The sequence below is a fragment of the Temnothorax americanus genome, unplaced genomic scaffold, assembly GCF_048541705.1.
Source record: "Temnothorax americanus isolate GAGA-0224 unplaced genomic scaffold, ASM4854170v1 Scaffold47, whole genome shotgun sequence".
NCBI classification, from domain to species: Eukaryota; Metazoa; Arthropoda; class Insecta; order Hymenoptera; family Formicidae; genus Temnothorax; species Temnothorax americanus.
Genome location: NW_027509624.1, coordinates 206,277 through 224,478, shown reverse-complemented (window position 1 = coordinate 224,478; position 18,202 = coordinate 206,277). Strand labels below are relative to the sequence as shown.

Genomic DNA, 18,202 nt, shown 5'->3' with positions numbered 1-18,202 from the left:
CGCACGCATTGCAACTACGCACGCACGTGCGCGCGTGCGATTGGCGCCGACACGTACTCTCACTGCGAAAATACGAAGTGAGTACCAAGTTACGCGACGTGACAGTCAAGACAGTCGAGGGTGGTGCCGGCAGTCTGAATAATGCGCCAATAATGCACGCAGATAAGAGAGCTGTGTGTCGCCTATCCCCCATTTTCCCCCCTTTCCCTCCCTGCCTTGCTGCACCTTGGCACCACACGCATAAATACGCGCATTGCCGACGCGCGACAACGCACTCGCGCACGGAAATATATACCGCGTCGCATAAGTGACACCCGGCACGCGAGATTTTCGTCGTCACGCGAGAGAAATGATACGTTAAGTACATATATACGTATATTCTCCCGCGATTCCTCGCCGAGTCCAAATTTTTATTGGCCGACACCTCGGGAGTTTTATCGCGGAGATATTTTCCCTAACAAGTACGACTTTGTCAGAGGGGGGAAAAAAGTAGCTAATTGTGAGTCTCGCACGACGAGTAGTCTCACCACACGCACGATAAGAAATTATAGACTTCCGGACTTGCGCGAGCGCGTTTTGAAATATAAAATAGAGATTTTCATACAGCACACTTTTGAAAGAAGACTGCTTTCTCCTTAACATCACTATGAAAGTAAAAAATTGTAATTACAATAATAATTTATTTAAATTTAAAAAGAGGAAATAATAAATATTCCTAGGATTTTTCAGCTTGTAGACATAGATAGATATATTATCAGACAAGATTAATTATTAAAAAGAGTCACGAAAATATTCCAACATTTTAAAATTAAAATTACGATTATTTCCTTATTACTTTCACATTTGTCAGACTCATTCGGTATATATCCTCTTAGAAATTAACTGAGAGCTAGCGATGCTGATGAGGGCAAGCAACTGCAATGTGCTTTCGAAATCACAAGAGACGAAGGCTACACGATATTTCGACCTTTGAAATTACACAGAAAACGGAGTAGCTCGTAGAAGAATTTTCAAACACTCGGATGCTTCGCGAAGACGCGCGACAGCGCGTAAAACTTCACTCGCCTCAGCATGCTCTTATGCGCGGCGTAGCCCTTTAATTATGCGGGATCGTCTATTTATAAATACGCACGCACACACTCGCACGTAACACCCCCATATCCCCCCCTCCCCCGAGAATACATTCTCTCTCACCGGAGACGACGATATTACATCGTCCTGTGCCCCTCGCCGGCAATTAGCGCTGGGCTACAGCAAAATTCGCTATCTGCGAAATTACTGCATTAACGTGGGACGTGCTTCTGAAATATAGCACGGGTTATCCTTCCTCTTTCTCCTCTCTCTCTCTCTCTCTCTCTCTCTTTCTCTCTCTCTCTTTCTCCGATCCTTTTCCTTCTCCTTTCGGGAGTAACGAAAGATCGCCTTACTCGGGTCGTTTCCTGTCTTCGCCAACTGATCCTCGCAAAACGCGGGGATGTGACTCGCAGGACGGCGATTCGAGTGCGAAATTAAAGTGATTAAACGTAAAATCGCCAGTGAAACGTGATCAGGATGAAGATTTTCTATATATATATTACGTATCTTAAAAATTAACCCGTCTAATAGAAGAGTTTGCTGCTTATATATGCTTCTTTTACTAATAAGACTATCAAAATTATCCTAAAATTAACAGCTTTGTCTAAGAAATATATATTTATTGTTCAGATTAGATTTGTCAGTATAGATATTTTACACATATATGCTTGCTTCATGTTTCTCATCAAAATAAAAATCACACAATTTATCGATATAAGCTATAAAGGCGGGGATGCTTTGTTCCTTCCCTCTCTTACTTTAAAAGTTGATCACTTTAAGTTATGCCAGTGTACATACGTATTATGCACATTTACTATGCGTGAAAGTAAATGAGAAACACGAACCTTTCTCTGCCTGAAAACACGGGCGGGGAAAAGTGCGAGGTAAAAAGAGGTAAAAAGGGGCAAGGCGAAAAATGTGCTGCTTTTTTTCGTAATTTATCTCAATTTGATTGTAGGAGGCATCGTAGCTCGGTTTAACCATCCCCTCTCTTTTTCGCATGCAGCCGCCAAGTAAAATTATGATTCCCGTTAGAATATCCCGGTGCGTCGCCAATATTGGCAGAACGCTATTGGTAGCGATTAATTCAATTGATTGAGACACATGCGTTAAATTATATCGCGGTTAATTCCGCCTACCGTGCTCTGCGGCGATGCAATTTGCAATTTTCCCGGTGCAATCGTGTGGATATGTGCACTTAATGGCAATGGGAAAATTAATGCGCGGTCGCATTGATCAATATTTCGATCAGCGTCGTGTTACATAATATAATGGAACTTATGGAGACGCTTAATTAGTTTAATTCTAGAAATGTTGTATTATTACCGCGATTTCTCTTGTATCTTTTTTTAATTAAGCCGCAAATGTCGGTGCGTATAGCTTCTCTAAAAATGATAATTCGATAACGCAAGATATTTCAAAACATTTTATTCGGATGCATCAGTCAGACTATATGTGATTGACATTAGTATATTTTTTTCTAAAACGGGAAATAAGAACCGACGACGAGGATAAAGCTCGAAAAGCTCGAGATACGTTTGAAGTAATCGCGCGGGATCGCCGCGGGATTTTCAGACGGGCTCGTTTCGCTGACGCCGTTCTTTCCCTCTCGATTTCGCTCGCGGCAGTCGCGGCACGCAACAAACGCGCGCAAGGAACCGCATACCAAGACTCCAAGACGCATCCGCCATACAGTGACTTTGACGCGTGCATAAATCCAGGGAGGTCGTCCCGAGTGAGAGTATTGTGAGGCTTGTCAGACGCTCGCGCCTTCTTTAGAAACGCCATTTCTCTGCGTCACGCGTATACCTCGTTTCGCGATGCGCCGATCCCTCTCTCTGTGTCCCTTTCTCTCTCTTTCTACTGCCACTTCTGATCTCATTATGCCTAAGCGCAGAACTGCTGGATAATACAAATCTTTCATCCGTTGTATTGTCGAAATCGAAAATAATCTCATGAATAAACTTGGCAATTTGCTCTTTGTCGAGTCGTTTAAGAAAACTCATATGGTACGTCAATCAATACGTCTGAATAGAAGTGATAGAGAAGTCGTAATCCTATAAATTGTACAAAACTTTATTCGAAAATAATATTCTATTCTTAATGGTTAATAATATAAATGTTTTGTTATTTAAATGTGTTTTTATATATAAATATTATATTTTATATTGTTAAACTATCTTAAATTGTCATTGTCAAATATATATAATGTAAAGAGATATTCAAGCAACGAATTCTTTGTGAAGATGTACCTATTCAGAATCTATGAAATTCAATATTATGTTATAAAAATTTTCATAATTCTTTAGCATATTACAAAACTTCTTTTCAACACTAACAAGTTATTATTCGTTGAAAGTTTCGCCGATAAAGCGTTGCTGCTTAATTGAACCTTTCCTGAAAAAGCAGGAAGGGCGCCGCGCCGTCCCTAACACGTCTATATGGCCAGAAATTAAGTTTTCCAAAGGATCGGCGCGACCCTCGCGATTATGCGGCCCGGAATACTATCGGTCCTTTACAGGGGGAGTCGCGCTCCCCAAGGTGTACAATTTTTAAGTCGCGCCGTGCCGGGGCACGGCAGTCTCGCCGCTTTGAATGGCGCGTTTTCAGGCGCAACGCGCCACGCCGGCCCGAGCCGGGTCGGGCCGAGTCGTCCGTACGAAAAGGAACGGTCGTATTTTGACACTGCTGACAGCGGGTCCTTATTCTCATGGTAATCCCGCGCCAACGACGCCTTTTCAGGAGTCCGTTCCCCTCCGTTCCGCCACGTCGTTGTCCTTGAGGCGACACGAAAGATCTCCTGAGGATCTCCTCCCGACCCCCAGCCGACGCCTCATCGCGAATCGTTAACCAGCGAGTGCTCACTTGGCAAAGGATCATGTCGCTTCGCGTGTCTGAACAAGATTCCGTAGATCTTCTAATTTGCTAACATAAGACCGATCGTATACCTATATTTCTTTAAATATCCGTTTGCGTATACTTTATAGAAAGATATTTTATATTTAATATTTATTATATACGTAATCTTTATACACCTAAAGGATTGTATAATCTTCACTTTGGAGAAGAGACCAAATTTATAGGGCAATATGTGCTATATGAACTTTACTCAGGGTCGATAACCGTATCTAAATGCGTGACATCATCTGGGCAGGACAAAAGTGCGCCATGAAACTGAGTGCCGTGTGTGAATTTGCCGGATCAGCAGTTCTCCAGTATAATCGCGCATGAGTTTACTTAGTCGATAGGTAGTTTTTGCTGCCACGAGCAAAACGAGATAAAAAGAAATATATTCTTTTTTTAAAGAAGAGACTTAGAATTTTATTTAAAAAAACAAGGATAAACGTTAGAATTACGAATACTGTTTTGCTGTTAAACAATATAAATTAAAGAAAGACAATTTCTTCATTATTAATAATTTATGAGAAATAATTTTTTTTTTCTTTTTTTTTTCTTTCAAAACTTGGTCCTAAATCTAAACGTAGTTCGCAAATTGTTACAGATGTTTTAATTATATTCCATCCTAACTTTATTAAAAATTATACACATGTATGCCCATTAGAAAGCACGAATATAATTTACACAAGTATATTTTGAAGTTAAATCATTATACAGAATTACATCTATTGTTTATATAAGTAACTCGACATATTGCTCTTTCTTCCATCAGTTACAAAGCATGCGTTGCAAATACAGATGAAAGACCAGGCAAGACTGATAGTTCCAGTAGCCATTTCTCATCGTACTCAAACTCTCAAAGTATAATTGCACATCCAAATATATTCGTTCTCCCAGTCATGATTCGCCATAAAGACGGTCAAAGCGTTAAATGATATAAACGAACCGTCGAACATTACAATGGGCGTCCGTAACTTCGTCGATATTTCACGGTCGCACAATCGACCCGAATGCCATCGAGACCGTTTTATTTTGATAGCTGGCACAACCGCGTCGCCGCAAAGGTCGACAAGAGAAAAGGGAAAGAGGGTGCCATTTTCGATTATTACGGGACATCACAATGGCGAAGGGGAGGATGTTGGCGCGGTCTAGCAGACCTTTCGCTCGCCGGTATATTTACGGGCTCTCGCATTATAGTGAGTGCGTTAGAAAGCGGAAGCACCCTGCGGGCAATGACGTAGATATGTACTATTCAATGGCATTTACGAAGATAATTATACCTTGTAACGTTTGTAAAATCTGATATTCAAAGAAAAATAAAAAAATCTCTTGTGATAAACGTGCATTCGTGATTCTGTTATAAGATACGTGAATGATTATCTATATAATCAATTTTGTGCATCCTACACTCTTCGGCAATTCAAACGTACGACGAACAAAAAAATTAATTACTACTTATATAATATATTGCCGATATTTTTTTATCAATTGAAATTATCTCTGTTCCAATTAAGCACGATGCCTTTATTTCATCTAACATTTCATTTTTAAAGTAAAGTAAGATAAAGAGCTTCTCAGCGTGCTGAGGCTTCAGTTCGATAATGTGGTGTTTTTCTTTAGCAATCATGGCGAAATTAAATTTTCTAAAGACGGGGCGTGCGTTCGCCGCGGATTATGTAAGATCCGCGCGCGCATTTAGCGTGAAATTATTTGGGCAGCGTCAACGTGAAATGAAATTTTAATGTGAATCCTTGCGGCCCGACAGGAGTTATATGCACGATGGTGATGGGCTTTAAAAAAATCTGTGCGCCAAGCACTTTAAAAGCTGCCCGCGTCGACGACGACCGTGTCGCGGCGCTGATTTATCGTCCTTTTCCGATTTCTTTTGTGCCGCACGTGAACAACGAGCGACACGTATCAGCTTTACAAGTACCTATATACCCACGCTCTTCTATGATCGCGGATTACACGATCGCGTCTCGTTACGCGACATAACGATACGGAGATACACGTGACACGTATACTGAACTGCGCTCCATTTGATAAAACAGGGTCTATAATAATGAGGAATACATTAAAAGTCCTTTTTTCAATTTTTTAAACTTTATCAAAAAATAATTTTTTTCAATGATCTTTATTTTTTCATATCTTTTCATATCTTTATTTCTGTTCTCAAATTATTATTTCTTGCTGTAGAAATACGGTAACGGTTCTTGCAGCTTATTTCACAACATATCGGTAATATTTTATTTTATTTTATGTTTCCTAATGTCTTTACTGTAAATAAACGGAATTATATCGATCTTGTCGTAATATGTGCACACAAAATATAACATGGCATCACAAAAATTCATATGGTTCCTCAATTTTACATATAATACGTAATTTCTTGGTGTGCAACTAATTGTAAGTAGCTTCACTCGAAATGACAATATCGAGCTTTTAGAGAGTCAGGGGGACAAAATTTATTCGGTGCTAAATTTAACTAGACTGCAAATTCTGTCATACAAGCAAAATTATTGAGAGAATCACGAATATACGAGAATCACTGCAAATATTGAGAATAATATAACTTGTTCGGATTTCTACACACATATACGACTATAAAATATACAAATTATCTTTCCACTCGGTCAAACAACTCATCGATAACCAAAGTGGATTTAGCTCGAGTGACTGTGCTATAGAACGGAGAATAGTCGGAGTTGGTCAAGAATCGCTTTAGGGAACTGTCCATGCCAGAGCCCGCGGCAAAACGGGCGTTTGAAGGCTTCTATACATGAGGATCCATCGGGCACAAAGAGAGAGAGAGAACGCGGCTTAAAGTGGTTGTGGCGGACAACCCGGTAAACTTTGAGTCAATTCACTGTTGCGGCTTCCTTCACTGCGTTAAACCGGGTTTTCCCCCGGTAAAGGACGTTTCTCTTGAGTATCTAATCGCCAGGTACAACGACGAAAGTTGCTAACGGCGACGAGGGGACCGACCGACCGACCGACCATCGGGCGCCGAAAACCTGCGATCCATGGATTGACAAACGCGATTTTGTACTCAGTACTTTTCGTTGAAATTGGATTCGCGACGAAAGTTTAATTCAACCTTCGATTTCAGTTAACCCTTTAAAAGCACAAGTTTCTCTTTCGGGGAGTTTAGATTTCTCTCGAAACCTAAAGTAAAAAATGCATGTGTTTAAAATGTATAAAGGGCGCACGGCGAGCGAAAAGCAAAAAGATAAATGTCTTGAGATGCTATAATATTTAAATGTAATTCATATCGTAGTTTCGTAAGGATATACTTCAAAAGAATAAATCGATATTCCGATCCCCGTTTTTCACTAGAGAGTTTTAAAGGATAATGATATATGCGCGACACATGTACATTATGGTCACATGTAACAGTCGATGAAAAGTCCTAAAGAAAGTACTGCGACATGCATATCAAAACCGCATCAAATGCAATACATTAACGCGGATAAATGGTTAACGAGGGTGTACATATAATTTACGATGATCACGTTCCGCGCATATAACGCGGATCGCGCCTGGGGCGCATATTTAACGCGCTAATAGCCGCGGGTCGAAATAAACCCGCCACGGTCCACGCATAGCGCGGGCCGCGCCGGTGTTTTAAATAATCTCAATCGGTCACACGTTTCGTCACGGTACAGCCGAGCTAGAAATATGTTTTTACATGGCGACGAGACACAAAATCACCGGCGCGATCGCCGATGCATCGCGCTCGGCCGGAAAATACGCGAATATTACGCATGAATTGCCCTCGTACACCACTTCTCGTTTACGGGTTTCATGATAAACTGTTGAGAGGCAAGTTTATCATAATAAAAAAATTATAGGCAGATTTTTACGCCCTTTTGTTTCCAGTATTAAATATTTTAAAAATTCCCGATTATAAACTTGTATTAAAATGAAGCTTTTTTGGTATGAGAAAAAATGTTGCACACGTCCATACGTAAGTTCAAATTTTTCAAGGGAATAGAAAAGTTCCAATAGGAATGAAAAATTGTCTTATTATAATTTTATAATATCATTGGCTGTTAATATTAAATGAAAGTTTTACAAGACACTTTTTCAATGACAATAGAATAGTCATGTTAAAAAGACTTCCATGCAAATGAACAGAAAAAGCTATATAATGCTCAGTCTGTCCGGTATAAAAAATTCTGGAAGCGCGCGAGATTTCCACGAGGTCGTCGATTTTTTGAGTCATTTAAATGCAAAGCCCGTGCTACGAATATATACCTTAAATTAAAAGGGCATCGTACTTTTTTCCGCGGACTTGAATGGAAATACTCTCCCTTTTTCATCTCTTTCAAAATGTCGGCTCTTCTTGTCTATTCGCCATGTATATGATTTTCCATATACTCTCTTTTTATTTTTCATCGTAGTGACATGCATACCGCTACAAGTATTAATCCAAAAATGCCGTGTTGATATATAAAAGACGCGACGCAGCGCCTGAATAAATACTAATTAGAACGATTCGAAGTATTCGTCAGGCTGAAAGTTCTACCAAATAGATTACAGTAAATACATACAAATCTAGCGTCGACAGATTGTAACAAGGGACTCCCGAAACACGCCACAATTATGCGCCATTCCATACGTAATTTTGTTCGTCAAGTTGCGAAACGCGCAAAAAGTCGACGTGCACGTTCAATGAATCCCAAATGCCGACTAATTATCGTCATGTTGGAATTAACCACGCCATGTCAAGGCGCCTGCGGCCACGTGTATAGGCACGGTTTTGTTTAAAGCTGTACCCCGAATGCATAATGACGGCACGGTGATGTGCCGTTGGTATGGGATGCCAATGTTGCGAATGTGGCGCCGCGTGTCAGTCTGCTTCTGACACACGCGGCCCGACCCGCTTTGTTTCGCGCCAGCCAGCCGTCTAGGAGAAATTGAAATTTCGTTTAGACACCGCGCCCGAGAGAGCAATGTCCCGATGACGTGCGGATGGGGCTTGATTAACCTCATCACTCAACGCACATTTTATAGGAATCACAATGATAACGCTATATATGCTTGTATTGTCTTTCACGTGTGGTTTCTGTGAAAACGGTTTTCAAAATTGTCACACGTGGATGTATTAAACATTTTTTATTACTTCAAATAAGAAACATTTCATTTTTTTACTCAAGTATTTCAATTGCTAATGTCAATTAGATTTTTATCACGATGTGATTTTAATTATCACAATTTTATCATGAAGAAATAGGATAAAGTAATGAAAAGATACAAAAATTTATCGTTAAAGAAGCGTCGACTCTAAATTCTCAAAAAATTCGTTGAAATTTATTGAAATCCTCATCAACACGCCACCACGTATGTTTCACGATTGGATTGAAATTGTATTCTTATAGGTTTCCGCGGTTTTCCGAGAAAGTGCACGGGAAAACATATGGGAACGGTGACTACAATAGCGTTCGATTTTATTGGTCCTCTCCCACGAGTGGTGCATGCACGTTCCATACACGTGCCCGCACACGTGGGCATGCACGCACACATGTTTCCTTCTCTTTTCCCATACGTGCTGCGGGCGTTTTCACGAGGGACGCATAGGTACCACGTAACCAGACACTTGCTGCAAATGGTTTCCGTACCAGTGCACATAGATTGCGGTTGCACCGTCGTCGTACCGACGACAGTCAGCAGGTTGCAGGTTGAGACGCGATCGAAGCAACGCTTTTCCACGTTGTGTATCAGAATTTTATGATTATTATCCTGAGACACGCGAGAATTCTGTATACCTATATCACTTACATTTTCGTCGATCATATTGGCGTATTTCCCACGAGACGCGCGAATAACTTAATATTATTCAGAGATAACATTTTAATATGAGAAGAATGTACTGATCGAAGAATTAATTTAAAGAATAAACTTTGTGAGAAAATAAAAAAGAAATTTATGTCGTGAAAATAAGCGAATTTTTTCCTCGATATGAAATTTTGCAACGGCAATGTAAAATTCGATCGCGGATGCGCAGTTAAACGAAAAGTACGGACGCAATTTTCAGGCCGATGCTATTTTATGCGGCGCAGCTTGTCTCTTTCCATAAATTGCACGGCCGCAGTCACGTTGTTGTAATTAAAAACATCAGCATGTCTCGGTGATTTGCGCGGCTCGATTCGTACGCACTGGCACGGAAAATATTCGTATGCACGTAACATCGAAATCACAGAAGTCGTTAAAGAATGCGGAGTTTTGGTGGTATAGCATTCAACGACCCGTGAAATTTAACTTGAATAGGCAGTTCAAACTGACCACGTTACGAAAATCCGTTTAATCGTTGCGGTTTTTCGATGCAACGCTGTTGTTAAGTAATAAGTATTTCATGAATACACGAAATAGTTTAGAGTCATTTCGGTAATTTCGGTGAGTTTGACGCAACTAATAAAAATATCAATAAAACATTGTTGTTTTTTTTTTTTTTTTTTGAACAATGCTCGTTTATATTTCATCATTTACTCCGCGATATTTTCGATTACATCAATTTCGCTCTAGAATTGTAATATCGACGAAACGAACAATGAAAATATACGACTATAACAGGGATTTGTGTGGGGAATGTACGTCCGGATTTTTAATCACGTAAATGCACCACTTTTGATGATTACGGCGAACACGTTAAAGCAGCAAATTCTGCAGCGATTTTCATATGGTATGATAAATCTCATTATATTCACGATATCATCAACTCGGTAATTCAAAATGAAATCTGCGTTGACAACATTTGCCATCTGGCGTACACTGTTATAAACATAGAACGCACGTGCGGATACGCGAAATATATAAGGACGCCAGAGTTGTGTACTTCCGACAATGTGCCAGAATACATTGGTTAACATCAATAACGTTTATCAGAAATTCGAAATTATAACGCGAATAGAATTTTCCGATGAAGAATTTTATTAACAAACAGATTATAAATTTCTAATATAATATTCATAATATTTGATAATGTGCAAAGCATGTTTATACATATAAAATAAGTTCCTCAGTATAGATATCTTTAAATTATATATAAATATGTAACGATAATTACATATAATTATTTCAATAATGATAAAATGATATTATTTATAATTATCCCTATGGTAATTAAAAATATTTTATTAATTATTTGCTAATTCCTCGCAAAGTTGCAAGTATTTTGTTTATTAAATATGGCACGAACTATGTGTAATAAATGTTTAAGATTAGGCTATCTTTTCCGTTCGACAATCTGCTTGATTCTCTTGACATCTGTGCAACTAATCTGACAACCAGTCATCGTTCGCCATTTTGCCTATCGAATCGTAGGATCGTTACGCGAGGTACGTGATGCATGACGCGAGATTGCTGTCTTTACGAGTCCTAGGAGAACGCTTTTGTCAACGACAGCCAGCGGGATTAGTCACTCTCCGCAGTCCTGCGGTACTGCTTTCATATTAGACGAACTGTCATAGTAGTATAGAGAACGGGACCGAGCGAGAGAGCGTAAGAGAAGGGCCTTCCTGCGGCCGCAATATCGCGGCGACAATTACGCGGCGCTAACGAAATGACTGCTCAACTCGTTGTAATATCACTGCAACGCTGATAGGCAAGATTAAACCACAGCTTGCTTAATCAGAGCGTTCTCGTTGAGGAGGATTAAAATTCTAACGTACTCTTCGCATTTCAATGTTTTTGATAAAATTCCAAGATCTTCCCTTCTGTTAATTATACGGGTGAAAATAAATTAATTTGTCTTATTAAATTATTCTTGAGGGATTCTATATTCTGTAAATAATCATGCAATTTTATTGAATAATTAATGAAGAAAGAGATATTTCTCACATTTTCCTGTATTATAGTTTTACGAAAGCTTCCGTGCTAAAATGGAAATGCAATATACTTTTTAACATTTTCAGTATTGCCAATAATATTTTTAGTAAAATGTGAATTCTGAAAACTGCATTTGATATTAAAAATGAACAAAATAAAAACACATAAATCCCCCGCGCTGTTGTTTACCACAAGTGTTTGATTTACAGAGTGCTTTGTCACTGATTGCGCGATCGGAAAATCTACGTCGATATATCGCGCGCATCTCCTACATATTTTATATATTAAAAACGTCACACGGCTTTGTGTCAATCAATATTACAATCTCGATATAGAAGTAGAGATGGGAGTCGCGCACACCCGCCGGTATTTGTCATATACTGCGCGCGCTTTTATTTTACATCGACCAGAGATTTTTTCGTATTTATTTTGAGTGGATTTTTTATCGTGCGCTCGCCGAAAAACTCGCGGCGCGGACGAAATTCAAAGTTAAACGTCACTTTACAATCCGAGCGGGACGCATCGCGCCTGTACGCGGCGAATAAAATTCATATTTTTCCCATATCAATATTTGCAAAACTTCTCTATATCCGATCAAAAAATCCCGGCGTTGCAGCCTATCGACGATAAAGCACGTACGGGAGGGGCAACAGCCAAAAAATTTTTTTTATCATTGTTCCAGCGTGATAGACTATGATCAAATCGATGGCTCGATACAACAAGGTTGTAACTCAAAAACAAATTATTTTTTGCAGTGCCCATCGATGAGACATATATGTTTCTTGCTAATAAAATAGTGTTATATACATATATCAAGTATGACAAGCCCAAAAAGAATTCTAAAACAGATTTATATTGTATTCTAAGGACCGTATATTTGTTGGAAAACTTGTACACAAGGTTTAGGTTCTTCACAAAAATTCTTTTTTTAGCAGAAATGTGCAAGGTCATTACTTATGTGAGAATTTTCTATTTCAAATATTTAATTTTTTTTTAAGCGAGATCGAATTTCCAAGGAAAGTTAGGAAAGTATATGTTCTTTTCAACATGCTCTGAGAAATGTAATATTTTGAGTTACAACATTTTTGCGGCAAGCTATCAACGTCTAATGCGTGTAGCGAATAAATCGAGTTGGTCAATGGATCGAAAGGCGAATGCTCGTGGGGGGGGGGGGTAGAAGTTTAAATTTGTTCTTGGCACTCGCTCGGCTGACGTTGCGGGAGATATTGCAGGAGTGGATAATTTACTCGATTATTTAATAGCTTTGGCTATACGGCTACGAGCCAAAACTTTACACGTACAGCATACTACGAGACAGCACGACGTGCGCCCGGATGTTGCCAACTTTTATGAATGGAATTATGACATAAAGTCGACAAAACTGCGCTCTTTCGAAATCATGTTACGGTACGTCTCCCAAGTAGGAAGAGCACAATAAAGTGCGTTTATGTATATGTAATAATTTGATTAGTAGTTGAAAACGTATCAATTATTAGATATATCAAATCTTATATACTGTAGAAAATTTATTAAATAATATTTTACATTACTCATTGCAAAATTATATCAATTTATTATGAATATAAAATAAAAATAAAATTCTACCTTTTTTTCCCTAAAAATAGAAGTAGGTATTATTAAGAAACTTAATTTTCTATATTTTAAGTGTTTTAATTTATAAAGAAAAAGAAGAAAACACAAAGAAAATATTCTTTACATTTATTTCATTACCCTGGAAATATTCCCATATTTATCAACCACAACAACTTTTATACAACATTCAGCTAATTTTCAGAAAATATGACGTTTATAAATATGATAGTTTCAGTTATTTGCGTCAGCTCTTCAATTATAGCATGCTGAACAACGCCGCATATGTGCCGTCCCAGAATGGGATTCCATATTAAACCTCTTTCGCCGTCGGATTACTCATTACCGCGCTAACAACCTCGGGAACGTGCCGACCTTAATCACGATTCACAAATTAATCTCGCGGCACCGCCGACCGACGGTATCGTTTGTTGACGGCACCGTCTAGCCAAATATATTACCTACTAAGATCCGGAAGACGTGCGAGTAAGTTATGATTGTGTGCATGGAGATTACCCCTCCGACTTCGGCAAATATATCCGTTGTACCGGTTGTAATTTAATCGTCGGAATGTCGAGAATTCGACGCGTTAACCCTCCCCGAATTTCCTGTGCACAGGAACGCTGGAAAAATCGTTAGACCGACATAGAAACGATGATAAAGAGTGGGAACGTTGCTAATATTCACGAAGAACCGAATAGTCAGCCAAGAATAATCTTGATTAAAGCGTATATATCGCAGTAAAATATAGTATCTATTATTATTATTAATATATCACTAGTAAATATATAAATAGCAATTATAATTTATATTTATAAGGAGAAATATATATTGAAATAACTCTCGTTATAATAACGATAAGATAGAAAATAGTTGTTTATTCTTTTCAATTTTCTATTTCGTAAAATATCGGTGCTCGGACGAAATTTGATTATCGAGCTGGTAATTAAGTTCTATTAAAGTAAAATTGACCGGAAATGTGTACGAGAATTAATTTAATCCTTCAGCTCAGCTTGATCTACTCTTGATTTAACATCAATATTGAATCGATAACGAACGGTTCGTTTCACGACGAACTTCACAAGAAACTGTATAATCTTACCACAAGAACGCTAATTGCCGTTAATACAAGAAAATTCCAGATTTCATTCAATAGCCGTGCGGTCATTGAAATTGAGCACTGGCGAGTGAAAGAGTGTATAAAATCTTGAAAGATTAATTTTTCTCTATCAAATTAAAAACCGATGATTTAATTTCAAATTAAAAATGTGATTTAAAAAAATAGTCTCGTATATTGCTCTCTTTTTTCATTGATTGGAAACCACACACAAGCGAGCCTTTACGTTTTTATTCAAAATAGTAATTTATCAACGTTAAGAAACGTTTCGATGTATTCTGAGAATTAATGAAAATTATCTTCTTGCAGGTGGAAATGGCGATGTCGAGGATTCGGATACCGACGTGCAGGACTACAGCACGGACGAGGACTACAACGATGTTTTTGACTCGACCACTAACGGGTGAGCCTTGTATATAGCCCACAACCCCTATCGCCTTATATCGTCTTATCGCAGGATTAAATACGAAACACATATCCGTCTAACTAGCGCCGCGCTTAATTAGCAATTAAAATTGCTATTGATCGCGTCTATCCGCGATGACCGAAGACTTCCTCCCTACGTCCGGGCGAAATTGCCGAGACAGGCAAGAAACCGACCCGCGCGGAGAACCCTTTTTAATTGCGTTACGCTTTTACACATACACTCTCTCGTTTTTCTCCTGTTTTTTTTTTTGTGGGAATTCCTCGTTACTAAAACGGGAAGACGAGATAAGAATACTTCATTGACCGCCGAACCGCGTCAAAGTATGAGATAATCTTGAAGCTCGAAAGAAACGCAAAGATTTTGATATCTGCATCAATATTAATACATTTTACGTACATGAATTTGATTAATTAATTATCATATATTATTAGTTATGCTTATTATTTTATTTATTATTATAGGTAATAATAATATATTTATTTAGAATTCAGTTAAGGAAAGTCAACATTTTTAACAGTTCCGAAATCGGTCGATCGGGCATCAAAAGCGGCATGCAGGTATGACAATCGCGCGCGCGCAAAAAAAGAGAGAATTAAATAAGAGAGACGAAGGTTATTTCAGCTAGAGATTCGTTTCTGCTGTATGACGGCAAACTGTGAGACAGGGACAAGGGGGAGAGGAACCCCGCGGGGCTTAATAAGGAAGCGACTTGATTGGTTCGATTCGAAAGCTAATAATGCTACTTCCCCGTTAGGAACCCTGTTTGGAACTGCAAAGGCTGCCGCGCGATTAAATTTGAATTCTCTGTCCCCCTATCTACAAGTAAGCTAATTTGCGAAGGACGCGTCGATAGAGCCAATCGAAATTCCGCAGTTCAAATTTCATATCCGCGTTTTCCCCGGGCGAACATCAGCGACTGGCGAAGCAGGTTTCCGACAGGCTTCTCCGTGCGCGCGGTATGAGTTTACAGCGGGATGAAAATATATATTCGAAAATTCCCATCTCTCGGGAATGTCCCTTCGCGCGGCCGAGTTTTTTTTCTCGAAGAGAAAAGTCGCGCAATTTCCGCGTCGCGCGTTGCGACTCGCGCCGATTGCGATTTTCTCCCCGCGAGGAGTCGATATCGACGTCTTGTCACAATAAATCAGTTTTGTCGTTATATGCTGGAAAATTTAATATCGAAATCAACGTCGAGCAGAGAGAAAAAGAGTTTCAAATTCAAGGATAGGCACTTTAAACGTCATTCGGTAGTTTCGGGCCATCTGTGCGGTACTAAAAATTCTAATATATTTTGTTCTATTTTAATTTCCTGTCGACATTTCTTCTTTTAGAAGTCCTTTACCTTATCAAATATAAAACCTCACGATTTATATACAGAGACTTTTCTGCAATTTTCTCTTCTCAAAAATTGGACATCTTGTCGTAATAAATCAGTTTTGTCGGTCAGAAAATTGAATATCGAAATCGACATCGCAGGCGAAGGAAAGTCTATATACATACGTTTTTTCTTATAATTAAAAAGCATCGATCATTTTTAAGTTATAAGCGACTGAAAGGGATCTTTTGCTGTTAATTAAATTAATGTAACGCAATTAAATAATACTTATATAGTATAATGGTCTAAGAAAATTAATGTTCTTAGATAAGCTTTCTCTCTCTCTTTCAACAGTATTTCCCGCACGCAAGAGTGACACGCGAATCGATATTACGGAGCACAGATTTATCGTGGTATATATTCCGACACGATAATACACTCGTCGTTATTGAAATTACATGCCATAAAACGCGCGTACGACACCTTGCTTCCAAGACAGCGTATATATCTATGGCCGTTTCGTAAAATTTATATCTTCCTTTCGCGTAGTCGTACTCGAGGAAAATATATTTCGAGGATCTATATACAGCTATAATCTCTTAATGCTGCAGAATTTTCACTTATTTCGCGCCGATGTCCATGAATTATTATCGCGAAAAAAAATACTTTTTATAAAATACGAGCAATTCAGATAAAAATAAAGCAAAAACCGCGCAACAATCGTTACACATAATAATGGGGAAAAAATACATTAGCCAATTAACGTAAATCATCGCGGCGTGCTTCAGTGTTCTATACATAATTATTTTGAGATGGCGCAACAAAATTATTTTCAGATCTGTATCTATAGCTAAATTTGTAGATACCTCAGCAAAATCGTTCTTTTCGTGTAAATAAAAATAAATTACTTATTATTTAAATATATTATAAATCGTAAATATATTTTTGATTGTTTTGTGTTCGCCAAATTCACATTTGATGATATACATGCGAAATTAGACGGCGATATAATTTTGTGTTAAATAAGATTTGGCTAGGTAAAATTGTGATAATCATTACGACCATCTATGACGATCAATTTTAATCGCATCAACCCGAGGCTCTACTCAAGTTTGCTGTCACACACCTTTGGCTTTACACCGTACCCCGAAATATCACGTTTACGCGCTAGTATACGAGAGAGGCATTAATTTACATCATTACATCACGACATAATGACACGGTAATGGGTTGGCCGCGATTGAAATTACGCGTCCTAGTCGATCGTGGTGACACATTATGGTCGTACGATACCGATAGCAAGCCAGCCGGGGCCATACACTTTGCGTGCGTGCACGCCTTTGTGTATGCGTATGCCTGTATACAATATCAGCATACACTTCTCCAATGCGATCACTATACATTATTCCACCCTAAATCCTAAATGCGGCATAGCTTCATTAATATTGATGCCCGCGTTGGCTGTGGGCTTCTGCGAGTAGCCACATCTGCTCTATACGGGGATGTTAAACAAGAATAGATCTCCATCTTGGAGAAGCCTTTATAATCTTACGATTACGCTGCAGTCGCTTGAGGAAGAATCTAATCTGATCAAGTTGAATTAGAATATATAAAGTTAGAAACACCGATAATATACTTTGAGAAAATTTAACTCGTTCTAAAAATTACATGTGCATGTGTGTGTTATGTATATAAATACTGGTACACAAACATAAGCAAAATAAATTGCGCGAGGGAAGCCAATAAGTGTTAATCGAATCGTCTATTAACGATTATTCGTACACGATTCGTATATGGCGCAAGCTTATATAGCCGCAGTATCACCAATAATAATTATTGGCACGATATTGTTTACCTCTAATTTGGGTATAAATGTTATAATACGGCGTGTATATTGCTCCCCAATGAACATTGAGTATACGCATGCAACAACATGTTATGGGTCTGAAAATGA

General features: G+C 38.6%; 1 protein-coding gene and 1 long non-coding RNA gene across 4 annotated transcripts in view; one reads left to right on the top strand and one right to left on the bottom strand.

Annotated features, from left to right (window-relative positions):
- Positions 1-18,202, top strand: part of Ror (tyrosine-protein kinase transmembrane receptor Ror) — a 254,960-nt gene that overhangs the window by 185,453 nt on the left and 51,305 nt on the right. For all 3 annotated transcript variants that reach the window (XM_077416979.1, XM_077416978.1, XM_077416981.1), the window contains one exon: positions 14,816-14,909. In XM_077416979.1, coding sequence (XP_077273105.1) covers positions 14,816-14,909 — 94 coding nt within the window. The remainder of the gene's footprint in view (positions 1-14,815; positions 14,910-18,202) is intronic.
- Positions 1-18,202, bottom strand: part of LOC143903426 (uncharacterized) — a 157,286-nt gene that overhangs the window by 94,991 nt on the left and 44,093 nt on the right. The window lies entirely within an intron of this gene.